Source organism: Ruditapes philippinarum, unplaced genomic scaffold, assembly GCF_026571515.1.
Source record: "Ruditapes philippinarum isolate M1 unplaced genomic scaffold, ASM2657151v2 ctg222_1_1_1_1, whole genome shotgun sequence".
Taxonomy (NCBI): Eukaryota; Metazoa; Mollusca; class Bivalvia; order Venerida; family Veneridae; genus Ruditapes; species Ruditapes philippinarum.
In genome coordinates, this window is record NW_026858054.1 from 98,435 (window position 1) to 112,303 (window position 13,869).

Sequence of the window (13,869 nt, forward strand, 5' to 3'; positions counted from 1 at the left end):
TGTAATACTTCTGAAATAAAGTGGGGTGGTACGAAAAACTTAACCAAGGTGTGACGCCAACGCCGACGCCGACGCCGACGCCGACGCCGGGGCGAGTAGGATAGCTCCCCTTTTCATAGAAAAGTCGAGCTAAAAAAGAAAGAGTGTTACACTTTTGTCATATTCAGCTATATACATATTCAATAGAAACCATTGGCATTGACTGTTATCAAATGTTATCAAATTATGTTTTCTTGTACTTGTTAGTTTTACATATAGAGTCAGTAACGGTCAGTAACGGAAGTTAAACTGTCAGATATTTGCTGTCAAACATTTTATATTTTACCTCAAATAACTTGCCTCTAATGTATATCGGGCAAGTTAAGTAAATTGTATGCAGCATGATGGTGCACAACACAAAATAACATCAAAGTCCTACAGCATACGCATACAAGCTGGAAAGGTGCCTTCCAAGAAACAGGGTTATGTTTGTAACAGTGGTATATTATTTTTCAATGTAAAGGTTAATGAAATTTAAAAAAAAATCAAATAAAGAATGTTTCGTAAACAAAAGATTTGCTTCAAGTGTTAAATATTTGGAACTCAATGTTTAGCAAATACTGGCATTTGCTTGAGAAATTGTATCAATAATATGTAATTTTTTTTAAGGGAACATGTTAAACCCAAAAATTTTTAATTTTATTTTTTTATGGTTTTTAAAAAAATTTGATTTCAAAAGCATCAACTGACGTCCGACCCAAAATAGCATATTTTTAAAAAATCTAAAAAGTAAACTGTTTCAGTTTCCCGATTTGTAAACAACCCAAAAAATTAATGAATTAAAAACATTTTTTTTTTTGAAAGAAAGGAAAAATTAAGAAAAACATTTTTACAATATTCAAAGGGAAATTTAAAATATTTGGGCCGTAAAAATATCTAAAGTCCCTAACTAAATTTAGTATATTAAAAAGAGGGGGTATTTGGGGGCGATTAATGGCTTAACTTGAAAAATATTCAAAATTTTCCATCATCCTTTGGTTTTAGGGGTTTGAGATTCATAATGAAATCTATAAGGAAAAATTTAAAAAAACCCAAAGTTAACCCTTTTGAAATTTACCACTTCAAATTCCCCCAGGAAGAGAAAAGGATTTTTTTTCAATTTTTTCATTTTTTTCTTTCTTCCAAAGTTTTCTTGGGATCAAATTTAAAAAATGATGGCTTTATGTAAAAAAAAAATACTCTTTAATTATTTAAATTGCCATGGGGCCTTTTGTAAAAAACAACAGTTTTTTTTTTATTATTATATTTAAGGGTGTATTTTATTAAGGGGGAATTTAAAGGGTTTTTATTGGGAACCCCTTAAAAGTCCTAAAAAATATTTTAGCAATGTAGAGACCAGCTTCATTTTCAAATCGGAACCCAAAAATCAAGAATACATTTTTGGGAAAGGGCCCCAAACCTTAAACAAAAAATATATTAATTTAAAAAAGGGGTTCCCTTTCCCTTACATACTAAAGGGCCAAAGTTAAATTTTTTCCATTAAAAAGGGCCTAAGGGGTCATGAAGCGGGTCCAATTTTGATTCCGATAAAATGATAACATTAAACTTGGTGAAAATATAAAAGAAAATGATACAAACTAATTATCTAATACATATTTGTTGTTGTATTATATAGAAGTGGATTATTTTAATAATTGCAGTCAATTTGGTAAAATATATGCTTCTTTTAGCTCTTTAATGACCATCGCTTTATAGATATGGCCAACACATAACTAAGGATAAGAACAACAAGAGCTGTCCGTAAGACAGCGCGCTCGACTTTTTTATTGCTTGCCAATAAAAAAAGTTTTTGCAGTAAAAGGCAATACAAGAATCTCTGTATTTTTAAAGTGAACAATGGCCATGAGCATTAAGATATTTAGTGAAGAATTATTTTATTATGACATAATTTATGGTAAAGTGAACAAGTGGATAGGAATGAATTTTTTTAGATTTTTTAAGTTTTTTAGTGCTTGCCTATAATACAAAACGTTGACAGTTAAGGGCCATAATTCAAATAAAATCTTTGACAGAATTACCTTCTCCTGGACATGTTTGGGAATCATGATTGTAAACAAGTATTCCAACTTTCAAATTAATATCTCAAACAGTTCAGTCAAAAAGTGGACTGGTACTAAAAACTTAACCAAGATTCTAAGTCGATAAAAGGCCTTAATTTTTAAAACAAATCCTTGACAGAGTTACCTTCTCTTGCGTACAGATGGGGGTAATGATGTGAAATAGCATTAAAAGTTTCAAAAGCAATATCTCAAAGGGTTAAGGCAATAAGTGGATTTTACCCATATTCAATGTATTTTCTAAGTCAAAAAGGGGCATAATTCTGTCAAAAATCTTGACAGAGTTATGTCCTCTTGTCTGTTGATGAAGGTCGTGATGGTAAACAAGTATGGTCAGTTTCAAAGCAATACCTCCAATGGTTTTGAAAATAAAGTGAGGTGGTAAAAAAAACTTAACCAAGCTCAATACACTTTCTAAGTCAAAAAAGGGCCATAATTCTGTCAAAAACCTTGACAGAGTTATGTACTCTTGTCTGTAGATGGAGGTTATGATGGTGAACAAGTATGGTAAGTTTCAAAGCCATACTTGTAATACTTCTGGTACGAAATAAAAGTGACGCCAACCGCCGACGCCTTGACGCGACGCCGACGCCGGGCGAGTGGTAGCTCCCCTTTTCATATAGAAAAATCTTAACCAAGGTGTGTATAACTTTGGCTTAATTCAAGTAAAATATATAACATTTGTCATTATAACACCACAAAAAATTCTAGTTTTTGCCAAAATCCAATGATTATTATTCTGTATCAATGAGATCAAAACTGGTTATTGAAACAGCAGAATCCTATTAACTTCCGTTACCACACACTTTACATTATGCAGAAAAGTCGAGCTAAATGTCACATGAAAGTTGTTTTTTTTTTTATTATGTGGGATAGAGTGCTACTTTTCTGTCAAATAATTTTGTCCCTTTAAAGAAAGGTTTTTTGAAAAAGGAAGAAAAAACCGCCCAAAATTAAATTTTTAAATTTGTTACCCTTTTCTTGAATTTCTAAAAAACAAAATTTTTTTTGGGGGCCCCGATAATTGGGAAATTTAAAAAAAAACGAAAAGGTAATAACTTTCATTGCTTTTTATAAAAAAAATTGTTAAAAACACTTTTTTTACTTTTTTTGCAAAACAAAAGAATTTTTAAACAATTTTTGGGAAATTTAAATTCCCCTTTCCGTGCAGATAAACATTTTCCTCGACATTAGCAAACATCACGTTTTGTACATTGAAAATACAAAAGATTTCAAAAAATTTCTACATTTCCCCCATTTACAGAAATACAGTTTCTCACAAAAATTAACTTTCTTTTTGAATTAAACTTTTGGGTTTGGGGGAAAATTGGGAAAGGGAAAATTAAATGAAACACTCACCCCCGTTTAAACGGATAAAAAGCTAATTTTGAATTAAATATTATTGCACTTTTTTGCATTTTAAAAGTATGCTGGCTTTGCTTCTAAAAGATATTTTGGAAGTGTTTCAAATATTCTTTTTAAATCATTCTAGCATAGGTAGGTAACAATTACCCAAAAATTTGTAAAGGGGAAGTTAACAGTAAACGGGAAGTTAAAAAATGTTTTTCTTTGAAAAACGATTTTTCAATATTTAAATATCACATTTTAAAAATAATAAACACCATTCACCATCTTCTGTTAGCCTTAAAAAATTTATGAACCTTATAGGGCGAAGTTATCTACTTGCAATGTTCCTAACGATTTTTTGGGTCACGGAAAAGTTAAACACGTTTTTTTGTTTTTCTCAGAAACAATGAAATGTTATGTTTGGGCTTTCGACCCCCGAATATTAACTTGAAATAATAAAAGGGTCTTAACAATTTTAAAAACAAAATCCCTGATATTATTTTCCAATCACGACATTCTTGAAAAGTACATACCTTTATACAAACAAATTTGATAACTGTAACAGAAGTTAATTATTTTGGAGACATGAATATCAAACCCCGCGGCTATGAGGTTTTAACTGGATAGATATTTTCCTTTTTTAAGTACAGTAGGTCTATTTTAGTTACTGAGAAAAAGTTTTTTTTCTTAGAAATTTCTTAACTGATGTTAATAGTACTCATTTGAAAATATTACTACCGTTCTAGCGACAGGGCAAAAAGACCGATTTTGAATATTTTTGAGAATGGTGTAAGGTATTAAAATCACATTTTGTGGTGTTTTTGCATATTTTCTAGTGTTTTAAGCATTGGCAGATAATTTCTGCCAAAAGTACCGATTAACTAAAGTTATGAATACATAATAACGTATCCGGGACATCGAAAAATTGCAAAACAGCATAAATTTTTGGAACCACTGTGGAAAGACTAAACCAACTTATCAACTCATTGGCTAAATTTGTTTCATATTGTTATAAATTCTTCTCTCTTGTAATTTATAATTTCTACTACTTCCATAATTCCACATAAAAATACACAATAACTGTTTTCCGTTTCATTTCACTGTTTATTTATTTGAAAGTGTCCTAAATTTCTACTCTACAATTAATAATTAAAGTTACAAAGTTTTTCTTCCTCACACATGGTTGATAAGTCACTGTATAATTAACTCTCAAAAATCCCTATCCCAACTCTAGCTCTTACAATCTTACTCTTGCATTTTGAATCTAGTTCTTCAATCTTCAATCTAGACTGCCCTAGAAAATCTTGTACCGGTATTTATATGAAATACCTTGTCTCTCCATATTTGGAGGTTACCCTAGTGTTAATTGACAAATCTAAGCTTTCAATATTTATGACGACAAGTGCTGATCAAGTAACTGTACCAGAAACAAACAGACTGATTCCTGGAATATTTATAATGATAACCATTGATTGAGTTCCCTAAACACAACAATTGCAGGCCTCCTGTCCATAATTTATGCAGGTACCCGTTGACAGAGTTACCAAACTAAAATCTCCCAGACTGATACACAGTCTAGCCCCAACAGATTTATAGTAATAAATAATGACAACAAATGAGGGCTCAATTCTCATTTAAACTCAATCATTAAATCAAACCTTAACCAGGTGCCTTGCTAAAACTACAACAATATAGATCATCCTTATTCTCAATGGGAGGATTGTGTACTATATATCATACATCATGACAATGAAAACAGTTTACAACAAGGTGGAATGGCTGTCTAGTAATTAAGGTTTAAGCAAGTCAGCTCAGAGATAATGTGTTTAAGTCCTATTGAGGCTACAATCAAATGTCTTCATTTGACAGCAGTACTGGTTAGTTCTAAGAAAAAGACTTGATACAGTTCAAAATAAGCTTCAAGCTTTCTTCACATTTGAGCTAAAATAATTAAGATTAAACTGCCTTTTACATTTTTGTATAAATGTTATTGTATCATTTAAACCATCAACAAACAAATCCAGCTGAATAATATTACATTCAGCAAGCCATACCCTATAAAACTTATCAATTCAACTAAAGAAGATGTTATCTATAACTGATTAAACTGAGGACTGCTGACACAGAAATGTAAGGTTACCTTGGCATCTTTTTGGTTGTGGTTACGACTAAATGGATAGAAAGCTCCCAGTTGTAGCCATCTTTTACATAATTCTGCAGACCCATCATTAAAATACCCACATATATCTGCTCCTACCTGAATATACACCATTTCATTTTAGAATAAAAAAATTCAGAAGAAATATAATTTAGAAATATCAGTATATATCTTTTTTTATCTCAAATGACCTAGATATCTAACAAGATAAAATATTGCATTTGAAATCAAATATCTCAATGAATTTCATCAAAAAGTGTAACAGACATATCTCTGACTAAAACTATTTTAACCAATATTAATATTGATAATGATTAGCCTTTGCCACCAGTATACAGCAAAGTGACTGCTTGCACATCTGTGTAATCTGAACAGGCTCTATACTTTTGGCTGACATACTTCAAATTCACAAAATTGTTAATGGGCTCTTCCAAAAATGGAAAAGCAAATAATGGGTTAAAGGACTTGGGTCATAGTTATGCCTCAAAAGATTTTCTTATTAAGTTAAAATTTTCTATGATAAGGAGACTTTTTGCAATAAATTTTCAACAGAATATTGTTGTTGGTTTTTTTCATTGACACATGAGCTTTATGGTCCTTTGAAATTTTTAATTAATTAGAGACATTATTAAGATGACAACACAAAGTAAAAATTAATTATGAAGTTCCTAGCAAATATAACATCTTACATAGAAAAAGAAAGTTTCTACATATACTTACATATGGTATGCCGAAAAGGTTAAATTCAAGCATTCCTGAAAGAAAATATATTTCAATTTAATAAGCAACATTGAATTTGAAAGTTGTTTTGTTGTTTCTTTTCTCCACATTTTAAACCTTAAAAAAAGCTGTCATGTTGCAAGGAGACAAAATGACAATTAACTCAATTATTTAAGAGTGAAAGTAAAAGCTATTTTGACAAGTTTAACAAAAAATTTGCAGGTGCCTAATGTGGTTACGGAAACTGAAGCAGCAACTTGTAGCTGTAATCTGTAAAGGTGTGGGTTAAGAGGGCTCTAAGTGCCGTTTCAGGTGAAATTATTGGTATGGCAGTTGCTGGTCTTGATGTGACACTACTGAGTTGTATTAACATTTAATAATGATGACCTATGATAGATTTCTTCAAGTCCGACCAATCAGCATCATTGTCACCTAGCCAATGTCCAGCATATTTTCCACTTCCAGGATATGTTGATCTTGACAACACAAAGCTTCTCTCACCTGTGGCCTCTCTCATACCCCTGCAAAAATATATATTGATAAGTTAAAAATGTTACAGGTCCATGCAATTGTCCATCTCTACCAATACCAATCAAAATTACTTTACACTGTAGATGCTTTTAACCATTATCCTGCTACATTTGTTACATGGACTTGCCCAACTTTAAATTTGGAACAGTTCAATATCAATTTTAGGTATTTCAATATCAATCCATAGACAATTTAGATTTTGTGTTAGAATGCATATATATGCAGGCTGGCCTGCCTCTATATCTGTCTCATAGGCCTGTAGTTATTGCCAGATTAGTTCAAAACGTACATCATTTAGTTGAAGTACATGTTGTATCTTTGATCTTCTAAAATCTTACAAAGAAAATCTTCTGGATGAGCAGTCCTTATAAGTACATGAGTGTGAAAGTGCATAAGCATAATAAATGAATATTCACATACATTACATGCTCATTTTTATAATTTGTGTTGTATATCTTTATTTTATATGTCACTCTGGCACTAAAAAAATTAAGAATATATTTTTTAATTCATGTAATAACTTACTTCAAAGTGGGTGGGGCCTCACTCCAGCCATACAGACTGTGGACATCATAGTGTCTATATTCCCCATTATCGCCCTGTCTACTGACCATACATATTGTCTTGTCACTTATTCTACCCTCAAATCCAGATGTTGCATTATCAAAGCCATATCCAGCCTCTAAAGTTAAATACATATGAATATTATAAATGCATTCATTAAGACTAACACAAATTAAATTAGTAAATCTTGATTGTAAGACATACATTTTTAACAGGAGCTGTCAATAGGACAGAATGCTTGACTATTCTCAGTATTTGTCAGTAAAATAAGAGCCTGTATGATGTAAGAATTACAAATTCAATAAAAAAATGTACATGACATAGTTATGGGTCTTGGGTATTGACCTTAAAATTTGGTTAAGTTTGTGCTTACTGCATTAGTCACACAGCACCAATATGATGATACAATACTGTGAAATCAGGCATTTATCACACTTAACATGTATCTTGAATATTTTTACTATTCTTAAAATCTTAGTACATTTTTCTCAAGTTTAATTCTCTTGACATATTTTGCTCATTTTGCGGCATGCAACTTTTAAATGTAGAGTTTACACTTTTATACTTGTTAAATAAAAAAGATCATACTTGTTCTGTATAGAGTTTACACTTTTACACTTGTTTAATAAAAAGTAATAATACTTGTTCTCTTTTATACATGTACTTGTTCAATAAATAAGATCATACTTGTTCTATATAAAGTTTACACTAGCTTTTATACATGTTCGATAAAAAAAGATTATACTTGTTCTACAAGGAGTTCACTCTTTAATACTTGTTCAATAAAAAAGATTTTACTTGTTTTATATGGAGTTTACACTTTAATACTTGTTCAATAAAGAAGATTATACTTGTTCTACAAGGAGTTTACACTTTAATACTTGTTCAATAAAAAAAAAGATTATACTTGTTCTATATGGAGGATCCTCATACTGATTGTTGATAGGACAATGTAGACTCCATGGTTTAACATTATCTGGCCAGTTCCATGGTTTCTCAAGATTTGTTCCAAAATTAGCAGGCTCATTCATATCCTAAACAATGATGAGAGAAAAGCAGCCATGATTACAAAAAAATCACAAAACCTTTCATTCTGAACAGTGCCATACTATAAGATAACTTTATATAAATTATGCCTGATAATCAATTATGCCATTTAAAACTGAAAACTTCAATAAACACTCTTTGTACAAGCTATTTAAAATCATTGAAATAATTAAGTGTCATGATTTTGTAGCTAAAACAATATTATAAACTGCTTCTTCCAGTTAGTTTTTAGTTTATACCAATTTATTTTAGTTTGATTGTATTGGAAGCTATAAGCTTAATGAAACACTCTCGAATCCAATCCTGGAACTAACCAGTACTAAGCAATGACTGTAAAGTATCTTGCTCTCGGAAACAATTGCTTGCCCTTGACGGGATTTGATCCCACACAGTCAGCAATCCTTGAACCCATGTGGTCAACAATCCTTAAAATAACTAGTTAGTCACTTTAACTATTAACAATTCTGTTGCAAATCAAGCCTTAAACCTAAGCAATAAGGTAATAAGGAAATAGAAAGTTGTATAATTTTAAGATTTAATAATACTAGAAATCCTTACAATCCACATGCCATCAAATGGGACAACATTACGATGTTTAACAATCAACTTGGACCATAGGTCTTGTGTTTCTTTCTTGAAGAAGTCTGGAAATACTGATTTCCCACTTGGCCACACCTATATATGTAAATTTTAAAAACGAGCTAAAAATCAACATTTATCCACTGTGTTCATGTTCTGGTGCATTAAAAGAATAAACAATGTTTTAAAAATGTAAATCAGTTGCTAGTGGTAACAATCTCTCATTTGACATTGAATGTGCATACAATTAGAAATATAAAAGAAATTTGTTTTCAAGTACAATGTAAACACTTAAGCACCATATAATATGCAAATTTTACAAGCTGTCAGTGCCTAATGCTTAGATAACTAACTATTTCTTGCATATCAGACTGGCGTTTCCGTGAGTTTTACTCATGCCGGAAATTTCATCTGGCATGGGGGGTGCCAGATGAGTCGCGTGCTGTACAATGGCACGCTTAGGATGACGTCATTTTACCATTATGAATGAAGTTGTAATTCGTACACTGTCGTAAGAAAATAGTTACAGTTGTAATGATATAAATTTCTATTGAAATTAAAGATAAATGATTTAAAATATAATGGAATATGGTAGAATATGCAAGAAAAAATATCTGACATATGTTTGCGATTCGGATCGGCAAGCCTCGTTACCGCCAAAAGGGCAGGTAACCTCGGGACAGATATTCCGATCCGAACCGCAAAATATGACAGATATTATTAATCAAGCCAGCAAGTTAACATTTCTCTCATAGCTAACTTAGTAGCTACCATCAGCAATATATCATGTGCAAGCAAACAGGCTTATTAATCTTACATAATGTCTAAAGCAGCAAAAAAAAAAACACACATAAATAAATAATTATAAGCTGTGAAAATTATTATTATATTTTGTTCATGCAATCAAGCAGGAAAAGATTTCAATAAGTATTATATTGCTTCCAGTCTAATTCTTTTTTGTATTGATTGTATTAAATGTTATGTATGTAAATATGTAAATATGTTCTTGTGTGTGACAAATAAAATATGTTTAAACCAATCAATTGTTAAAGGCTTAAGTGAATTGCACAACTCAGTAAAATACAAATATGTATAAATCAAGTCCTGAGCAATTTATCCACATGATCCCACTACTTAAGGCATGCATTGTCAAATAATCTTACCAGTGTTGTGCAAATTATCATAGTGCTAAGATATTATGTGATGTGCATGCTAAATGGTTGTCATAATTGAGATAAACTAATTAAAACAAAAAAACATAATACATGTAATATGAATAACAGTGCTGTGCAAATGATAACGAATATGCAAGTTAAAAGATTACATTTGTGCCCAAACAAAGCATTTACATATATATATTTTCAAGTGCTGAGCAAATTATCATAGTGCTAAGGTTTTATATAATGTGCATGCTTAGACTGGCTTACATGACTTACGTAACCAAGTAAAGCTCTTGTTGAATCCATGTCCTCGTCTGCTACATTTAGTTCCTCCGGCCACATCACCGAGCCTCGGAGGGCAGTCAGGTTATCATACGGCTCATACCCTTTCTTGCTACTAATAAATGCCGGATCCTAAATAAGTAATGATACACATCATACAACGTCATTTTTAAACAAGAGTTGTTGGTAGGATATCTATAGACTATAGATAGTCAGGGCACAACAAAAAAAACAAGATCCTGAATAATGTAAAATTTTCAAAGTTCAAAAATAATTCTGTCACTATGCTAGAGTTATGGACCTTGGTCAGTGACCTATCATGCTCTAACATAAGTGTGTGATGTTTCAATCTATTCCCATTCAAAAAGTGTGATGCCAAAGCTTACACTTGGATGAGGTCAATAAACATTTTAAAATCTGGTTCTTCCATTTTTTTTTCCAATGCATGATAAATGAATAATTTTTTTGAGACTAAATATGTATATATATCTTTTCATTTTGTTTTTGTTTTTTAAAACTTAAAAATACTAAAAAAAAAACAATGTTCAAATATTTATCTCTATCCATCTTAGAAAAGTTTTCTTTGCTATGTATGTCAAACAAATAGCAATGTTTTAAAAACCCTTAATATTTCAATTTCATTTTTTTTATTTAATAGAGACCAAACCATTGCTTATCTTAATATAATGTAAATTTCACAATTCTTCAGTCAACAATGAAGATCTTTATATCATCACAAACTTTGGCATATATCTTCAGTTTAATACCCTTTTGGATTAGAATTTTACACTAGTATTTGAATAAACTTTATCTGAAATCTTATTGCTTGAGCCAGATTGAATTCCCTATCACAGTCAGACCGGCAAATCCAAGAGTTTAAATAATCAACCTGGCTCCTATGATTCCACACTCGAAATTCTCCCACAAAATTAGAAAATTAAGACTTTAAACTAGGGATATGTTTGTTGGTGTTTACATCATGTAAGCAATGGAACCTTTGGTTACTACCTCTACTTTATATTTGCCACATCTCACATTATCATTAAAAACACAATAAATTTCTGTTCAGGAATACTGCATTATTTTTGTGGGAAACTTTAATTTTCATTTTTTTTGTGGATAGGTCAATCCATGAATTTAAGATCCAACAAAATTTCATTTTTGTGTATGTATGCTGTAAGAATATTTTGCATCACATTATTTACATTATGCCTTTAGAAAAACTGTCTACAAATTTAAGTACCCACAAAAATGTTCTTTGAAAAAAAACATGAAATTTCATGTCCACAAAATTAAGTGAATTTACAGTAAGCAAATTAAAAAAATAAAGAAAGAAAAAGTCACTTACCAGAATAATAACAGTTCTCATGCCATTTTCCCTCAATTTGGTGAAATACTGAGGTAAATCACCGAAGTTTGTCTTGTCCAGTGTAAAATCCATGTTAGCATCAAAATGGTCAATATCTGCATATTGCACATCCTGCAAGGTAAATACTAGAAATATTGCAGATTTGGTGCATGTACTACACAAGATTAAAGAAAACTGTATATGGACAGATATCTCTAACATAGTTTAATCTGTTGCTTCCTTAATTTTCTGGCCACTTATTTTCACTAACTTTGCATTTAGGTGAAACTTTTATTTATTAGTTTCTTTTCTCTCTTTGGCTTTGTCAACTTGTCATTATACAAAGATACAGACAGACCTGGCTCTGTACCAGTTGGCACATCATGACATAATTTATTTATAACTATGCATTATTTGATCATTTGTATTACTTATTCACTTATTTTCTAAGATATAATTGAGGTCATGTGAACAAAAATTACTCATTAAACATATTTAAAGGATAATTCTGAAGCTTTGTTCAACCTTAGACAACAGAAATATCATCATATCATGCTCTAGTAACACTAAATCCTTATATAAACTTACATGAGGAATATTATATTCCTTTGTACTGTTTACAACAGCTTCAATCTCTGCCGTGTTCTTGTAACCATAGCGACATATTTGGAACCCCAGAGCCCAATATGGCATCATGTATGGTCGTCCAACCAACTAAATTAGAAAAAACAATGTTGTATAATCAAGCTTGATGCAAACAACATATTTGGATAATGTATTCAGAGACATTTACTAATAAAAGGATTTTTTTTGTTATTTCTATGATCTAGGTATGGTAAAAAAGTTAATACATAGTTGAAATAAAATTCTTGTGCAACAATTTACACCTGATCTATTTACTTTAAATGATCAACAGACTTAATATTTAACATGTTTGACAAAAAATTTTATTATTATAAAAAATGTAAAATAAGATGACATCATGAAACACCTTTCTTTAATGTGACTGATTTCTATGAAGAAGATCACTTTAATGAATATGTAATAATATAATAACATATTTAACCTTGAAATTATAAAATAAAAAATGTATATACAAAAAATATACCCCAGTATATTGTTGGACAACATTTTCTGGCTCGGGTCCAAGAAACATGTAGAAATCTAGAATACCACCTATTGTTCTATATGTCAACATGGGTAGAGGGTTAAAACTGTACTCTGTAAAATTTAATTAAATATAATATATAGTTTCACACCAGTACTCTAATGTTTTGATGCTTTTGATGAAATATCAGCTTTATCAGATGAAAATGTCTGCAGAAATGGAAGTTCAGCAAACATAATGATAGTGTACACAAACAAGCTTTGCAATAAACAAACATATTGCTATGACCATTTAAATTTACAAACTTAATCATCATAAAACCAATTAATAAATAAGGTTAGATAAAAACTAGTAATGTATAAGATTAAGTCCATTGTAATATATGTGCTAATAATCAACCAATATTATTTATGTTTAAACAAATTGATTTCGGCTTTATTGCAAAACAAGTTCATGAAACTTATATTGATCATTTTGGAGTCTGTTTCATGGAACTAACCAGTACAGTGGTGTTATTTGTTATTTATAACATGGCCATGACATATGTAAGGCTTGAACCTGTTTACCCTGGGTTGAGAGGCCGACAACTTATCCAATAGGCGATCACTCACCTTAAACTGACAATATTGAAGGACATGTACTAAACTTTGAATTAGAAATTTCTAATTGGTCAGTTATTCTTTAAAGGTTTCCATATTAAATTATAATTTAACCAGTCAGAAATATAAAATTTGGTCAGACTACATTGTAATGCAGGCAAGCCTGGCTCTTTACTGGTAGGAGGAGCCTTTTTTTGAGGGGTTGAGTTTAACATCGAACCAACAGAGTATAGGTCAAATGGTGACCTTCCAGCTTAACTAGTGGAGGAAGACCTCAGGTGCCTTTCTGTGCATTATTTCAGGCACAAACAGACACCTTAATAGAACCAC

General features: G+C 30.9%; 1 protein-coding gene across 1 annotated transcript in view; it reads right to left on the bottom strand.

Moving 5' to 3' along the window:
• LOC132751942 (sucrase-isomaltase, intestinal-like) overlaps nucleotides 1-13,869 on the bottom strand; it is an 82,843-nt gene that overhangs the window by 57,119 nt on the left and 11,855 nt on the right. Inside the window, exons 5-14 of the mRNA XM_060742163.1 lie at nucleotides 12,941-13,053; nucleotides 12,421-12,546; nucleotides 11,833-11,964; nucleotides 10,470-10,616; nucleotides 9,022-9,138; nucleotides 8,324-8,450; nucleotides 7,378-7,534; nucleotides 6,709-6,842; nucleotides 6,322-6,356; nucleotides 5,584-5,700 (exon numbers count right to left, since the gene is read on the bottom strand). Of these exons, the coding sequence (XP_060598146.1) occupies nucleotides 5,584-5,700; nucleotides 6,322-6,356; nucleotides 6,709-6,842; nucleotides 7,378-7,534; nucleotides 8,324-8,450; nucleotides 9,022-9,138; nucleotides 10,470-10,616; nucleotides 11,833-11,964; nucleotides 12,421-12,546; nucleotides 12,941-13,053 (1,205 nt within the window). The remainder of the gene's footprint in view (nucleotides 1-5,583; nucleotides 5,701-6,321; nucleotides 6,357-6,708; nucleotides 6,843-7,377; nucleotides 7,535-8,323; nucleotides 8,451-9,021; nucleotides 9,139-10,469; nucleotides 10,617-11,832; nucleotides 11,965-12,420; nucleotides 12,547-12,940; nucleotides 13,054-13,869) is intronic.